The sequence below is a fragment of the Physeter macrocephalus genome, chromosome 8 (assembly GCF_002837175.3).
Source record: "Physeter macrocephalus isolate SW-GA chromosome 8, ASM283717v5, whole genome shotgun sequence".
In the NCBI taxonomy this organism is placed as follows: Eukaryota; Metazoa; Chordata; class Mammalia; order Artiodactyla; family Physeteridae; genus Physeter; species Physeter macrocephalus.
Window position 1 is genome coordinate 22,080,804 of NC_041221.1, and position 17,545 is coordinate 22,098,348.

The following is a 17,545-nucleotide window of genomic DNA, read 5'->3' on the forward strand; positions in this document are numbered from 1 at the left end:
ATGCCTCGGAGCGGCTGGGCCCGTGAGCCGTGGCCGCTGGGCCTGCGCGTCCGGAGCCTGTGCCCCGCAACGGGAGAGGCCGCAACAGTGAGAGGCCCGCGTACCGCAAAAAAAAAAAAAAAAAAGCTGGAAAGATATACAAAATAATTAATTAATCATGGCTCAAGTTGGATGTTGGGGATTATAGGAGATGCTTACTTTTTATATGTGTCCTTTGTATATTTCCTAATTTTTAACATCAGGTGTATTATTTCTGTAGCAGAAGAAAAGGTCATTTAAAAATGTCCAACAGAATCAACCAGAAAGAATCTTTGCCATGTAGGCAGTTCACACTATGTCAGGCATTTATATCATTTCATCCACAAAACTACCCTGTGAGTTAGATATTGGAATTCCTGTTTTCCAGGTGAGGAAACTGAAACCAAAAGATACTTAAGTAAATTGCCAAAGATGACAGTGGCTGCTCCCCTGGTGTCAAAATGCAAGTTGATTTCATCGATTAATATATGAAAAGTATTAATAACTATATGAACCAATTTTAACTTAGTTACCTCATATTAAGTAATAGCAATATATGATATTTAAATAATATTAACAAATAATACTTAATAAAAATATTAACTAATAATTATATTCACTATTAAAACTATATAAAAATAAGGTTCTTAGTAATAGTGTCCTAATAGAACTCAGCTCAGGAGCCCACAGCCAGAGCTCTTGACGTCCAGCGACCTCCCTGTAGGGCTACCTTATGTAGTAGAGGCAGCTGGTCTTCAGAGCTCCCAGCCTGGCCTTCTCCCGTTATTCTTCCTTATTCACACATTCCGTCCGTCGCTACCTTCAGGGTCCCAACCTACCTTTAATTAATTCCCACATCACCTTGCACATGGCCTCCAAGCCTTCTAGAAAGGCTTATTGAATAGAAAATGGACTAAAAGGCTACTTCCCATAACATATGTATTTTAGTAACCCTAACCCTAACCCTGAAATGTGAAAACTTTTTAAAAGCCTAAGAATGAATTCTAAAATGTGAAATCATAGACATATTTTATAGGTTTTGGCACATATTTCAAACTAGGGGTGCTTCTAGGAAAACTCTTAGAATCCTGCTGCCCCCAGTCCCCCGAAATGCACATGCACACATTGACACACTCACTCAGACACACTCACACACTCACACACACACACACTCTCTCACTCACACACACACATATGTATTTTAGTAACCCTAACCCTAACCCTGAAATGTGAAAACTTTTTAAAAGCCTAAGAATGAATTCTAAAATGTGAAATCATAGACATATTTTATAGGTTTTGGCACATATTTCAAACTAGGGGTGCTTCTAGGAAAACTCTTAGAATCCTGCTGCCCCCAGTCCCCCGAAATGCACATGCACACATTGACACACTCACTCAGACACACTCACTCACACACACACACACACACTCTCTCACTCACACACACACACTCACACACACACACACACACACACACACTCCTGTAAAGGGCTCATTATTCTGCTTCTCATTCACTTAGGCTGAACTGTTGATAACGTTCATTCTAATAATGATTTTCAGCAGAATTTTAGCAGCAGAATCCTTTTTAAAATCAAATGTTAGGGTGGGGTGGAGGGATAGATTGGGAGTTTGGGACTGACGTGTACACACTGCTGTATTTAAAACAGATGACCGACAAGGGCCTACTGTACAGCACAGGGAACGCTGCTCAATATTCTGTAATAACCTAAATGGGACAAGAATTTGAAAAAGAATAGATACATGTATATGTATAAGTGAATCACTTTTCTGCACACCTGAAACTAACACAACATTGTCAATCAACTAGACTCCAATAGAAAATAAAAATTTTTTTAAAAAAGAAGAAAAATAAAATAAAAAGTCTTACAAAGAGCTCCAGTTTATAACAATACTAGCAGAATTTATACGGCTTCCCATGGGCCAGGCACTGTTCTGTGCACTTTACTTTTATTATCTTCTTTAATCTTCACAAGAATTCGTCAAGGTGGGCTCTGTCATCCTCCTTACCTTGGGTCACCTGTGCAGGGGACAGGCATGCCTTTCTTTGTACCAGCGAGCTGCTTTGTGAGTAGAAGGGCGAGACGCTGAGTGGGAACCTTGCCCGCTGTGCGTTCCCAAGGCGATTGCGTGGCTTTTACGGAGCAGTTGTGTGAGAAGACAGTGACTGCTGAGTAAAGAGCAGGTTAAAAACCAGGGATTCTCAGACTCTTGGTGGGGATGGATACTTGTGAAAAATCTAATAGTGGATGAGCCCCAAAATGAACTAAAGAAAGAAGACATACAAAGTGCAGGCCCGTGTTTTATTCGATTCACCAGAACGAAGCCTGCCCTGTCAGGTTTCTGTGCACATGCGCACAGGAATGCAGGGACCCCCAGACGGTTTGCGGGGCTCCCTGGGCTGCTTTCAGAAGCTGTCCCAGCACCGATGCCCACTGAATCACTGAGCCTCACACCTGCCCTCTGAGGGCACTACTTAGTCATTAAGTATTTAAGTAATTACGTAATTAATTTAAGTCATTAAGGTAATAATGCAAAATCCCCTATACATGAGGGCTGGTTTCAAAGCACAGGCTATCTCTCCCTCACCCTCCGCTTTAGGGAGACTGAGTCGGTGGTGCCTATCCACTCTCTCCCAGACCTCTTGATTCTGTCCTTCCTCTCCGCTAACCAGACGGTCCCATCAGGACACATTTCCTCTCCTCTTTTCCTCTTCCTATTCTCTGTTGTGGGGTTATCAGTGGTCAGAATAGTAGAGAACTGACCTCAGGGAATTGTGGCCAAAGAAGTTGCCCTTACAAACTCTCAGCATTCCCTAAGCCGCCACCACCCATCATGCTCCTTACCTAGGGATGCTTTACTTCCCGAGGACCCAAGGGCGTTAATGGCTGGTCTTCCTTCCGAAGCTGAGATGCCAGGTGGCAGTCCTCCCTGGTGAGGACGCGTGGGTGCCTCTCACAGGGAAGGAGGTGCCTGCTAGGACCACCGCAGCTCATCTTCCGACTTTCCTTTCTCCCCCAAGAACAGGACTGATGCACTAATATTAGTAGCCCTCCCCATGGCTGACTGCAGATGAACTTAGCTGGGGAAATAAAAGGAAGAGCTAGAATGACAAAAATAAGCAGTTTATACATGGCTTATCCCATATAATGTAACTAAAATGGAGTAGCTTACACACTGAGCTTTTTTTTTTTTTTTTTTTTTGGCGGTACGCGGACCTCTCACTGCTGTGGCCTCTCCCGTCGCGGAGCACAGGCTCCGGACGCGCAGGCTCAGCGGCCGTGGCTCCCGGGCCCAGCCGCTCCGCGGCACGTGGGATCCTCCCGGACCGGGGCCCGAACCCGCGTCCCCTGCATCGGCAGGCGGACGCGCAACCACTGCGCCACCAGGGAAGCCCACTTCTTCTTTTTCTTTCTTTTTTTTTTTTAACAACTTTGTACGGTGCTACAGTTTATTTTCAATCATATTCTTGTTGCTGGTGTTGAAGGCTCACCGCTGAATCCCTCTCCTGTCCTCCAGTTTTCTTAACTGATTTTTTATCTGGGATAAAGACCCGTTAGTAGTCTGATGAAACCTGTGAACCCTTAGAATGTTGGGGTTTCTTTGTAAGTTTATTGGAGTATAGCTGATTTACAGTGTTGTGTCAGTTTCAGGAGTACGGCAACGTGATTCAGTTATACATATACATATATTCATTCTTTTTTAGATTCTTTTCTCATGTAGGTTATCACAGAATATTGGGTAGAGTTCCCTGTGCTCTACAGTAGGTCCTTGTTGGTTATCTATCTTATATATAGTTCAAAGCTTTTAGTTTTTTTAAATCCTTTCTGTTCTAGATAATCCCTCTGACACACAACTGCCTTTTAAATAAAATGTCTAGGCTTTCTTATACCTTTAATAGAACTACCTGTAATGATTTGTATCCTCTTAATGAATTAAATCATTGAAAGCCCACAAAAGATTCTGTGTACTGTCATTTTGTTTTAATCTGTAAATGTGTAGGGAGCCATATTGTTTTCATTTTCAAGAAGCAAAGGACATTTGCTAATAATGACATAGCTTCAATATAGATTTCTAAAAATTATTTCTGAAGAGTATTTGGCCATATGCACGATTATTTTTTTAACCATGCTACGCTGGGTGAGCAAGCCACGTCATGAGTAATTCTTTTCTAAACCCAATGTGTTTAGTCATGTATCGCGGGATCAAAGAGCAGACAAATGCATCTGCTTTCACAGTCAGTTTGGGAGTTGACCAAGTGAGCTTGATGGTGGTCCCCCATTTTAATTCTCATTTTGGCATTCCTCAGAAGAGATCCCAAGTAGTCATCTGACCTATTTCCCTGTTCCAGTACTTTATATACAGCTGCATCCTGGGATTGATATCCTGTTCGGTTTTCCTGCGCGTGAATTATGAGCTAAAGATGCTGATCATGATGGCGGCACTGGTGGGCTACAACACCATCTTTCTCCACACTCACGCCCACCTCCTGGATGACTACAGCCAGGTCTTATTTGAGAGGTAACCTGCTTCCTCTTCCCTCTCTTTAGTTCTTTCATGGGATGTTGGTAACATAAGTATGCGTGGAGTAAATGCAAATTAGCAATAGCACTGTCATTGGGAATCACTGCGTGAGTGTTTCTTTGAAGTGATGATTCAGGAAGGGAATGTGTGTTTTTTATTACAGATTACACAGAATAGGTATTATCACATATGATCAGCAGATATGAAATGGTTTAGAGAGAAGATTTGTGTTATAATCTCTGCTATATTGATAAGAATAATCTCTTCCTTCACGTTCAGCATTATTGATATTTTGGACTGAAGGATGTTCAGGGGGTTGTCCTGTGCATCAGAGGTTATCGAGCAGCATCCCTGGCCTCTACCCACTAGATGCAACAAAATCCACCCCGCCCCCAAGTCATGACAACTGAAAATGCCTCCGGACATTGAGGAATGTGCCCTGCAGGGCAGTGCGGCCCCCGGGTCAGGACAACTGGATCCATAAACACAAAAGTACAGGGACAGTGAGTGGTTCCATCCACGAGGTATAGTGAATGGAACTGTAACTTGTTGGAGATAAGAGAAAATTTCTTACTGGAGATTTCCTAAAGCATCCTGGTCTGAAGGCAGCCCTACTGGCTGTGTTTACTCTGCCAGCCTTAGGACTAGAGGCTGCAAGAATGAGCCTCCCAGGTCCACTCCCTTGGACTTATGAAACGTTTCCTGTGATCAAATTACTTCTATAAGCTAATCATAAATATTTATTCCCTGCTTGAAAAGGAAGTTTTCATCATGATATTCGCCATCTCACATCTTAATAGCAAAAACACATTTTGTATCAAGTGTTAGGTTTAACACATTTTGTATCAAGTGTTAGGTTTATTTCTGGACCCACCAGACTTCAAGTTTTTCTATGAGTGCTTTGCATAATCCCCCCTAATATTTCTATATTTCTTTTAACATAAAATAAATGCCTTAAATACTTGCATAGATGTGTTGCTCCGGAAAGATGGTTTGTGTTGACAGCTTATGGCCGCTTCACCGATAGAGGCCCAGTGTCAGGAACGTGGGCACCTCGCCGTGTAAACGTTTCTTCCCAATAAGAATGCTTGTAGAAACACAACTGCACTGCATTCTCTTGACCAAATTTAATTTTCGTCATCCTCCGCGCCGTGAAACCCTAACAATCTGTAGTCAGGCTGAGGATAGTGGAGTTGCAAAAATACATAATTGTATTAAGGAAATTATATGATTCCTTAGCCAAGATGAAAATGAAATCGAAGTTAATTTTCCAATAAATTCTCAAAATTGCCAACCAAACACACTTTAACATTTCCCTACCGTATCCAGAGAGCCCGTATTGAATCCCTAAGTAAATGCAGCATCACCGATTTTGACACACAGCTGAGAACACTACTCAATTTCCCTTTATTAAATTTAAAGCTCCTGCATACGGTACACATCCGAAGCAAAAGTGGAAATTAGACTAGCAAGTTTCTGATGGGGAGGGAATTACTTTGGGGCCCTGAGGGAGACAGGCCACCTCTTATTAGAACCCCAGCAGCAGGGAAGTAGCTATTTGGTTAAAGAAAAGGAGTTTTACTTTCAGAGCCCTTTTGTTTCATTCAAGGTCTTTTGTGTGTGTTCTCTTGGCTTTGTCTTTATAATCACCTTAAAGCTAGGTAGGGCTGATGTGACAAGCCTCAGGCACCTGCCTTCACTGCCAACGGTAAGCCAGCATCCTCTCTAGGATGGGTGCAACTGCCGTACCATGTTTAAGCCCTGCAAACTTCCGCAGAAATATTAACAGGAATTAATTTCCTTTTGTATTGAAATGTAAATTCAGTGAACTTTAATCTTAAGTGTGAAGTCTTAACTTTCTCCTAATTAAGAAACTTTTGCATATATTGATCTGCTATACATACATACTTCTAGTTTTTTGTTCTTAAAGAGGTAGCATTATATCCTTCAAATATTATTAATGACTCCTTGATTAATCACAGAACGAATAAGCAACGCTTTTGGTTACTTTCCTTATCATTCTGTCTATTTCCCATTTCATTATTAATTAGACAGTTCCCAGAATGTGAGCAGAAAAAAAGGAAAGGAAATTAAACATAATTATAGAAATTTTACGAAGGAGTTTGACCAAGGTTTCTGCGTGAGCTGCCACAGTACTCCCGGAAGCATTCCTCTGCCAGAAGATGAATATTACTGACATGATAGCATAATCCCTCAAAATTAACAAATGTTCTCTAATAGCGGTTTAAAACGAACCCCAAATGAGAGACCTTTGAGTGGCAGCTTGGAATCCCCTCTGGTTTCCCCAACCTCGGTGTGTGTATGTTTTAACCATGTGACTTGTGCCAGTGCTAAAACCCTTTGAGGTCAGTGTTTCCTTTCCCTTTTCTGAGATTCAAGATATTCCACCATGAAAGAACTGATAGAGGTTTTTTCCTCCTATATCTGGTTTGTTATTGCTGACACAACCCTTTCAGATATGAAACTAGGATCCTTAAAAAAAAAAAAAAAAGCTAGTCTGAGATGTTGCTTTGAGAACGTACGTCCCTCCTTCCCAAAGCCATAGATGCCCTTCAAGGAAAATGCTGGCTTAACACAAGACCAGGCAGCACCTCCTTTCCTGATCGAGATGGTCTGTGCCGTCCAAGTCACATGCTTGGCGCCATCCCTTTTCTGACCTGTTTTTGGTCACTGTTGATGCCGAAAACTCGGCCTCTGTGCACCCGTGTCAAATCAAATCTCGGAGACAGAGTTTTAAGTGAAGTAGAAAAGAATAGCTTTATCGCTTTGCCAGGCAGAGGGGGACACAGCCGGCTGCTGTGTGTCCCAACCGGGGGATGGTTTGGGGAGGAGTTTTATAGCAATAGCTCAAGGGCTGGGTTGCTGATAAGGAACAGGGTGTGTGCAGGGTCTGCAGTCCTTTAATCTGGCCTCAGATGGTCAGTCTCCTGATGAGGTTCTCTGGTTCCTTTGATCTGCCCTCAGGTGGTCTCCTCCCTTGTCTCTGCATCCCCTCCCTTCCTGGATTAGCAACTGTTCGAATCTGCCCTTTGGAACTCAGGGAAGGTCATAGAGGCTGGAGTCTATTCCCTACAAACAAGAAATGGGGGACAAAGTAAAGCTTCCGTGCCCAGAAGCCCCACAGGGTCCTGCTCGGTTTCAGCATCTCTGCTTACAGGGGACTGCTGGGCCATCTTCTGAATACACAGTTTGGACTGTGTTGTTGTCCTGTATGTGAGCTCACCACATTTCAGGGGCCTTTTCCAAGCCAAATTTGACAGTGATCACGGAGAAGCCAACAGGGAATTTTTTGCCAGCAGGGTCAGCAAAGAAAACAAAAGTATGCACTAGAAAGACTCCAGATCAATGAATAATTCAGAAAAGGATACCAAAGATAATCTGTAAGATTCATGAGTGCGGAAAGCCAACTTGACAGGAGAGAAAAAAAAAAAAAGTCTACTTGAGAGGGTGTGCCATTAAAAATCCATACAAATGGAGGCCAGCAAGGTCCCAGTACTTCACTTGCCATCACGTGATTGTGATCTATCACCTCACGGTGAAGAAAGCTCAGAAGGGTCTGATATTTAGGAGGTCCAGAAAAATCCATGTCCCAATTCTTTGGCATTTACAACAGTCTTCCATATCATCTGTGAGTACAAGATGCTTTGCTGAATCAATCAATCAACGATCCTGATTCCGGTCCATGACACCATGTCCCAAAGCCCTCAGCCAGCGCCACTGAGGATGCTTTACAGGTGATGGTGATGGTGATAAACCACTGATATTGCTGGAAGGTGTTTTTCTTTCAAGGACACGTTCCCTTCCCTGGACAAAGGCTCATTACAGAGTCTGCAAGGTGTTGTCAGATCTTTCCTGTGCGTTTTTTTCCTTGCAGAACTGAAGGGTATCAAAGGATGAATATTATCATTTCACGTGGACCCAGCCATTATGTTAATTCACCTGAAAGCTAGAAGTATGCTTTCTATTCTGAAGATGTGTGGAGGATGGAGAGCTTGAACAGAGGGGTTAACCAGGAGTCCAGCACATTAACCAGCTCTGTGTGGGCACTTAGCCTAATCAAATAAGTACTTTGTGGGCAGCATATAAAGTGTATAAGTAAGCAGCAGTTATATCGAGTACCCAGCATCATTCAGAAGCTCTGGATTATTGCTGGTAGAAAGGGCTGCATAATTTTAACCTCCTGACCTTAGCAACAGCTCCATACCAAGGATAGCCATGGAGCCGTGAGTTCTGCATTCTCTGTTTTTCCTGTGTCTCGTGGAAAACCCAATGGCTAGAATTCGGCATATTGTAACATTTTGACAGTGTCCCAACTAGGCATCAACTGATGATGAGCTCACTGAAAGCCTGGAGGAAGAACTGCAGCATTAATCATGCTCAGGAAGAAGGCAGGAGCAGTGTGTATCCACCCCCGGGAGAGATGGACCGGAGGTATTCCAAACACCTGACATTTCTTTTAAAGTCTCCTCTTTTAAATGAAAACCATATTCCAAATCTGTAGTCAAACCCATAATATATCCAGGTCCATACTGAAAAGATTTTAAATTACTTTCAAATTTAGTATCTCAGTTTCTCTTGCCCTTCCTAGTTCCCCTCCTCCCCCGCCAGTGCCATCTCCAGAAAGTATGGAAGACACACGTTTGTTTCTCTGTAGCTGACGCCACTAGTAGCAGAGCTGGGAGGCAGAGTAAGGAGGTCAGTAATCTGAATTGCCTAAGTTAACAAGATTAACAAAGAAAGTGCTAGGGCTGCTCAAATTCTACCAATCTTTCTTTTCTTCTATAAAAAGCAACCATTAGTGAGCTCCTTTGTTATCTAACCTAAAAAAGAAAATGCCCTGTGATTTGGACCCACTTGTAGGAAGGTGCTCAACTTTTAGGCCGTTTTTTGTTTTGTTTGATTTTCGAATGAGGGGAAGGAGACTTCCGAGGGCCTGGGCCCCCAGACCAGATAGGATATGTACTTCTTATCATCAGCTCTCCAATGTATGAGGCTAAAGCCCAGTGCACAGACCCAGGATATCAGATGCACCAACTGCTTCCCATTTAAAATCACTCTTCTCCAAAGGATGAAAGCATGGCTGCATTAATCAGGGTGCATCTTTCCTCCATAGCAAAAGGCCAGCACTACCTCTCCAGCCCCACTTTTATCATTTCTCCTGACCTGCAGCTGCCTCCAGGGCTCTTTCTTAAGCATGAGTTTATCCCTTACTATATTAGTCGTTTGCAGTCCCAGAATTTGCTTGCAGTCCTTAGCATTTGTGAATAACTCGGAAAAAGCATGAGACTTTGATCCATCTGTCCTTGGAAGACACTGGGTCACCTTCTCTGGAAGACTGCCTGGGATTTCAGTGCATCTGTGTCCAGCCAGAGGAGGAAAAGTGTCTATAAATGAAACCCCTTAGATTTCAAACCAACACAGTTATTTGTCCACTCATTCTTTTGTCTTCACAGCACAGTTTCATTGAATACCCTGTATATTCCAGGCCTGATTGCTGGAGTCCAAGCACATAGAGATGAATAAAATATAGTCTGTGCTCTCAAGAATTTACAAAATCTCTCTATTAGAAAATTGTGTCTCACCAGAAGGCCAAAGGGAGACTTGCAGGTTAAGTTCCTATAGCCTACCTAGGGAATGAGTGAACCTGTTGTCTGGAAGCTGGTTAAGTGACCCAGAGTTGACTGTGATATTGGAAAGACCTTGAAGAACTGTGGAGATCCAAAAAGATAGGGGAGGAGTGTTGTCAACGTCATGGCAGAATAAGACATCCCTCATGTTTGTCCCCAACGATAATTTGTCATCTATCCTTGGAGAAAAGTGCCTTTGTAGGAGCTGTGGGACCCAGCACCATATGGGATCCAGGAGGAGTCTCGTCCACCCATGTGTTGGACAGTAGGCATACAGACCTTGATCCTGGCTGTGGACCCTGCAGTGACATGTAACCCAGCTACAGCAGCTCTTGGCCATGGAGCCCCCTGGAAAACAGTCTTAGCCAGTGACCCATCGAAGAGAGAGACCTTGCGGAAGTCCCGGTTTTCAGAGGAGAAATTCTAGCACACCATTGGAGAAAAATACATGAGTTTGGACATGCTGAAGTGGGTAAGAGAAACAGTCTGACTCTGTCCACACCACCCTTCCCCCAAGATGGCACAGCTTAAGTCCAAGAGAGATGTTCTCACTCTATGACTTCTCCTTTGAGCGCCCGGCTTCCCAGCTGTGCAGGATACTGCCAAGCTGGGAGAGGAGCAGATAAGACTCTCGGAGGGCTTTAAGAGAACACAGATGCTACTAACTGCATTACTGCCTTTGTCAAGGAGCCCACCCACAAGCCGCTGGGAACACTTCACCCACAGATCTCCCCAGCTGGCTCACGGGCACCCTCATTGTTCCACATGCCTCGTGCACACCCCTACCCTGTGGCCAGCTCCCTGTGCATATTCCCTCCCGATGGCAGCATCGAGAGGGAGCTTGGACCAACAGCTAGTGGGCATGCACAGAAAGCTGACTGAAATCTGAGGGCCAGAGAGAGACCACAAACTTGAGCTTTAGCAAGTTTTGTTTGGGAAAACAAAAGGAAGACTGTCAGCAGTCGGCCTGGTGCATTGCAGGATGGAGAGAAGGCATACAAGCTTAGAATTCTGCCACAAGAGGGAGCAAGAAAGGTGGAGAGATGTATCCACAGAAGGTCCAGAGAGCCTCAGAAGCACTAGCAGGGCTGGAGGAAGATATTTATGCCCTGAAGACAGTTATAACGTAAAGGGTGCAGGAAGTGAGTGCTACTTCACATGTGAAGACAGCAATGCAAAACTTTAAGGAACATGAAATCAAGGAAGAAAGGAACAAAGGAACTAAAAAACAGCTAGAAAACAATTCATTATTAAGCCCTTACCTATCAATTTTACTCTAAATGTAAATGGATTGAATTGTCCATTTAAAAGGCATAGAGTGGCTATACAGATAAAAAAAACAAGATCCAACTATATGCTGCCTACAAGGAACTCACCTCAGCTTTAAGGACACACATAGGATAAAAGTAAAGGAATGGAAAAAGATATTCCATGCAAGTGGAAACAAAAAGAGAGTAGGGGTAGCTCTACTTATATCCGATAAATACACTTTCATCCAAAAACAATAACAAAAATCAAAGTCATTATGTATTGACAAAGGGGTCAATTCATCTAGAAGATATAAAAAATCATAAATATGTATGCATCCAACATCAGAACACCTAAATAAATTAAGCGAATACTAGTAGATATGATAGGAGAAATAGATGACAATGGAATAATAGTAGAGAACATCAATACATCCCATTCAACAATAGATCATCCAGACAGAAAGTCAAATAGGAAACATTGGACTTGAACTAAACTCTAGGTCAAATGGACCTAACAGACATCTATGGAACACTCCATCTAACAGCCACAGAATACACAGTCTTCACAAGCACACATGGAACCTTCCAGAAGAGATCATATGTTAGGTCATAAAACGTGTCTTAGCAAAATTAAGGTTGAAATTATACCATGTATCTTTTCCAATCACAGTGGTTTGAAACTAGAAATCAGTAACAGTAGGAAAACTGAGAATTTCACAAATATATAGAAATTAAACCACATACTCCAAAACAATCAATGGTCAAAGAAGACTACAAAAGGAAACACAAAATATAACTTGAAACAAATGAAAATGGGAACACAAGGTACCAGAACCTATAGTAGGCTGCAAAAGCAGTTTTTAAAGGGAAGTTTATAATTACAAATGCCTACATTAAGAAAAAGAAAGCTCTCAAATAAAAACCCTAACATTACACCTCAAAGAAATAGAAAAAGAAGAACAAACTAAGCCCAAAGTTAGCAGAAAGAAGGAAACAACAAAGATCAGAGCAGAAATTAATGAAATACAGACTAAGAAGACAATAGAAAAGATCAGTGAAGCTAAGAGCTGCTTTTTGAAAAGATAAACAAAATAAACAAACCTTTAGGTAGACTAGCCATAGGGAAGAAAGAGAGAGGACTGGAATAAATAAAATTAGAAATGAAATAGAAGACATTACAGTTGATACTACCCAAATACAAAGGATCATAAGAGACTGCTCTGAAAAATTATACACCAACAAATTGGACAACAGAGAAGAAACGGATAACTTCTTGGAAACGTACAACCTACCAAGACCGAATGATGAAGAAATAGAAAGTCCTAACAGACCAATAATGAGGAAGGAGATTGAATCAGTAATCAAAATCTCCAACAAAGAGAAGCTCAGGACCAGATGATTTCACTAGTGAATTCTACCAAACATTCAAAGAAAAATTAATCCCAATATTTCTCAAACTTTTCCCAAAATTGAAGAGGAAGGAACACTTCCAAACTCACTTTATGAGGCCAGCATTACCCTGATATCAAAGCCTGATAGGGACACTAAAAGAAAACAACAACAAACAACAACAACAAAAACACAGACTAATATTCCAGATAAATATAGATGCAAAAATTCTGAACAAAATATTAGCAAGCCAAATTGAACAGCACATTAAAAGGATCATGCACCATGATCAAAGGGGATCTATCCCTGAGATACAGTGATGGTTCAACACATGCAAACTAATAAGTGTGATACACCACATTAATAGAATGAAATATAAAAATCATATGATCTCTTATCTCAATAAATGCAGGAAAAGCATTTGATGAAATACATCTTCTCATGATAAAAACTTTCAACAAATTGGGTATAGAAGGAACACACCTCAGCATGATAAAGTTGGCATATAACAAGTGCATAGCTAATATCATACTCAATGATAAAAGGCTGAAAGCTTTTCCTCTAAAATCAAGACAAGAAAAGGGTGCCTCTCTTGCCACTTTTACTCAACATAGTACTGGAAGTCTTACCCAGAGAAATCAGGCAAGAAGAAGAAATAAAAGGCATACAATTAGAAGGAAGATGAAAAACTTGTCTTTGTTTGCAGATGATATGATCTTATACATAGAGAACCCTAAAGGCTCCACCAAAAAAAAAATTGCTAGAACTAATCAAAAAATTCAATTAAGTCACAGCATACAGAATCAACATACAGAAATCAGTTGTGTTTCTCTACACTAACAATGAATTATCTGATAAAGGAATAAAGAAAACAATCCCATTCACAATGGCATCAAAAACAAGACAATATTTAGGAATAAATTACACCAAGGAGGTGAAAGATCTGTACCCTGAAAACCATAAGACTTTGATGAAAGTAACTGAAGAAGACACAAGCAAATGGAAAGAAATCCCATGTTCATGGATCAGAAGAATATTGTTAAAATGTTCATACTACCTAAAGCCATCTATAGACTCAATGCAATTCCCATCAAAATTCCATTAGCAGTTTTCACAGAAATAGAACAAACAATTCTAAAATTTGTATAGAACCACAAAAGACCCTGAATAACCAAAGTAATCCTGAGAAAGAAGCATAAAGCTGGAGGCATCACTCTCCTGATTTCAAACTACACTGCAAAGCTACAGTAATTAAAACCATATGGTACTGGCAAAAAAACAGACAAGTGGAACAGGATACAGAGCCCAGATAACCCCTTGCATATGTGGTAAACTAATATTTGACGAGGGAGCCAATAATACTCAATAAGTAAAGGATGGTCTCTTCAATAAATGGTATTGGGAAAATTAAATACCATATGCAGAAGAATGAGATTGGACCCCTATCTTACACCACTAACAAACATTAATTTGAAATGGATAAGAGACCCGAAACCTTAAAACTCCTAGAAAAAACATAGGGGAAAAAAACTCCTTGACATTGATCTTAGCAATGATTTTTTTGGATATGTCACCAAAAGCACAAACAACAAAAGCAAAAATAAGTGAGTGGAACTACATCAAGCTAAAAAACTTCTGAATGGCAAGAGACACCATCAATGAAATGAAAAAGCAACCTACAGAATGGGAGAAACTACTTGACAATGATATATCTGATAATGGGCTAATATCCAAAATACAGAAAGAACTCATACCACTCAACATAAAATAAAAATCAATTTAAAAGTAGGCAGAGGAACTGAATAGACATTTTCCAAAGAAGCCATACAAATGGTCAACAGGACATGAAAAAATGTTCAATATTATTAATAATCGGGGAAGTGTGTATCAAGACCACAACAAAATGTTGCACACTCCTTAGAATGGCTATCATCAAAAAGACCAGAGATGACAAGTTTTGGCAAAGGATGTGGAGAAAAAGGAATAACGGGATATTATTTTCTCAGCCGTGAGAAAGAAGGAAATCCTGCCACTTGCAACAACATGAGTGGACCCTGAGGGCATCATGCTGAGTGAAATAAGCCAGCCAGAGACAGACAAATACTGTATGATGTCACTTATATGTGAAATCTAAAAAAGCTGACCTCACAGAGACAGAGAGTAGAACGGTGGTTACCCAGGGCTGGGGAAGGGTGGGAGAAGTGGGGAGATGTTGGTCAAAAGGCACAAGCTTCCTGTTATACGATGAATACGTTCTGGGGATCTAAGGTACAGCGTGGTGACTATAGCTAACAATACTGTATTACATCCTTGAAAGTTGCTAAAAGAGTAGATCTTAAATGTTCTCACCACAAAAAGGAGATGGTAGTTATGTGAGGTGAGAAGGCTGTTCGCTAATGCTATAGTGATAATCATTTCCCAACATATAAGTGTATCAAATCAACACATTATTGTACACCTTAAACTTATACAGTTTATATGTCAATTACGTCTAAATAGAACTGGAAAGAAAATAACTGAAAAATATGTCAAAAGACACAAACTGTCTGCAGGGGTCATTCCCACCCCTGACTCAGTTGGTCAAGAAAACTTACTAATGATGCATCTCCAATCATCGGCAAGGAATGGTGTATTTTTTAAACGACTGAGCTGTTTTAGAACTCTCCTGTCTGACCACAGCTCTGGTGGTCATTGCGAACAACCAGATCAGCCATCAGAAAATAGGTTTGCTTTGATGGCTGCTGAGTTTGAGCAGTGGAATACAGGAGTTTGGGCTGAGCTGTCAGCCTCACGCTTCATCACCAGCCAGCCTCACCTGGCCAGGACCCAGCCGCTGCACTGGTGACCTGGAGGGGAGGAGAGCTTGGAAGCAGAGATCAGCAGGATGCTGTATGCACACAACTGAAAGGCCAGGAGGGAATATCAGGAAAGTGGTACTAACACGTGCCTCTCAGCAATTCCTTGCCCTTTCTCCAGCCAGACTTAGAGGAAGATTTCCCGACAGGGCAATTGGCTGTCTTTATTTTGCCCTTTGCATTTTAACCCCAGCGTTTCCTTTCTGGGGTATTTTTGTTTTATTCGGACTGCGTCGTCTTCTGACATTGTAGTTGAGGTCTTGGTCCTGTGCTGAGCAAGGTACAGCAGATTCATCTTGCAGCAGCATGAAGTTGGCCAAAACTTGAGCTTTTTGCATCGCTTGACGTTGAAGATGGCTGAGGATTCAGAGGTTCCTTGTCAGCAAAGCCAGGCGTGTCCTAACTTACTCACAGGGACAGCCAGAAGTACACAGATTCATCAGCGGCAGAGCAACAGGGTCTCACGTTAAGAGGGAGGGCAGTAGCCATTGTCTCTTTGTGGGACTTTTCTTTATGAAACGCGGGCCTCAGGGGGTCAGGGTCCCAGAGGTCAGACTACTTGTGATCCCAGTGAATGACCCGGGAAGATCTGATTTTACTCGGTTCGCATACTGTTACCAACACAACAGAAACTAGGTTTCTTGAGGTACTTTTCTTCTTAGTAAATAGAGGCTTATGTCACCTAGAAAATAGAATGTTTTGAAATGGAATTACGTTTGTGTATACATGCCTGGACTGCATCCTCTCCTGAAAGCAATGAAAATGTCATTTTTATGTCACGGAGCTGTTTGCCTTTAGGTTAGAGACTGGTTCACCAAGCAATCCCATATCCTTTGCCCAATTTGTTAGGTTTCTTTGTTCTCTTGGACTCTGGAAACTTGAGGGCCAGAATGATTGTGCTCCATTCACAGCCTCAGGGTGAGGGTCAGCTGTAAATTAGTGTGTGGCCAAAGGCACATTTGGGTGTCTGTGTCTCCAGAACCCATTTTTAAGTATGAAAAATAGCCTCTCTGGTCACATTTTGGCTAAAACTGTCAAGTTAAAAATCATAGAGTTAGAAACCTTCTCAGTTATATCAGCTCTGTCTTCTGTACCTCAGAACAGAGTGATAGCACAGCCCTAACATGTGAAAGTCCAAAGTGGATTTCATCCCTAAAACCTAAAGGGAAGGGAGAGAGAGGGAGAGAGAGAGACCTCAGACTAAGTTGCTGTCATTTTCATATAAACGGCCGATGCAATTGTTAATGTGTCAATTGTGTCACTTAAAAGAAGGCATGCTGAGGTCCGAAGCCCCAGTAGCTGAGAATGTGCCCTTATTTGGAAATAGGGTCATTGCACATGTAATTAGTTAAGATCGAGTCCTGCTGGAGTGGGGTGGGCCCTGATCCAATATGACTGGTGTCCTTGTAAGAAGATAGCCATGTGGAGACGGAGACACATGGGGGGAGGGGAGCGGGCACCACGTGATGATGAAGACAGACGTTGGGGTGATGCAGTGGCCAGCCGACCACCAAAGCCAGGACGGGGCAAGGAAGGATTTCTCTGCAGGTTTCAGAGGGAGCACAGCCCTGCCGGCACCTTGATTTCAGACTTCCTGGCCTCCAGAGCCATGAGATGATAAATTTCTGTGGTTTTAAGCCACCCAGTTTGTGGCACTTTGTTTCAGCAGTCCCGGGAGTTAGGAGTTTGGAATTAGCAGATACAAACTACTGTATATAAAATAAACAACAAGGTCCTACTATATAGCAAAGTATCTTGTATAACATATAATGGAAAAGATTGAGAAGGAATATATATATATATATATATATATATATATATATATATATATATATATATATAT

General features: G+C 41.8%; 1 protein-coding gene across 1 annotated transcript in view; it reads left to right on the forward strand.

Moving 5' to 3' along the window:
- The window catches only part of ADCY2 (adenylate cyclase 2), a 438,072-nt gene that overhangs the window by 372,846 nt on the left and 47,681 nt on the right, over nt 1-17,545 (forward strand). Inside the window, exon 18 of the mRNA XM_024121370.2 lies at nt 4,388-4,557. Coding sequence (XP_023977138.1) covers nt 4,388-4,557 — 170 coding nt within the window. The remainder of the gene's footprint in view (nt 1-4,387; nt 4,558-17,545) is intronic.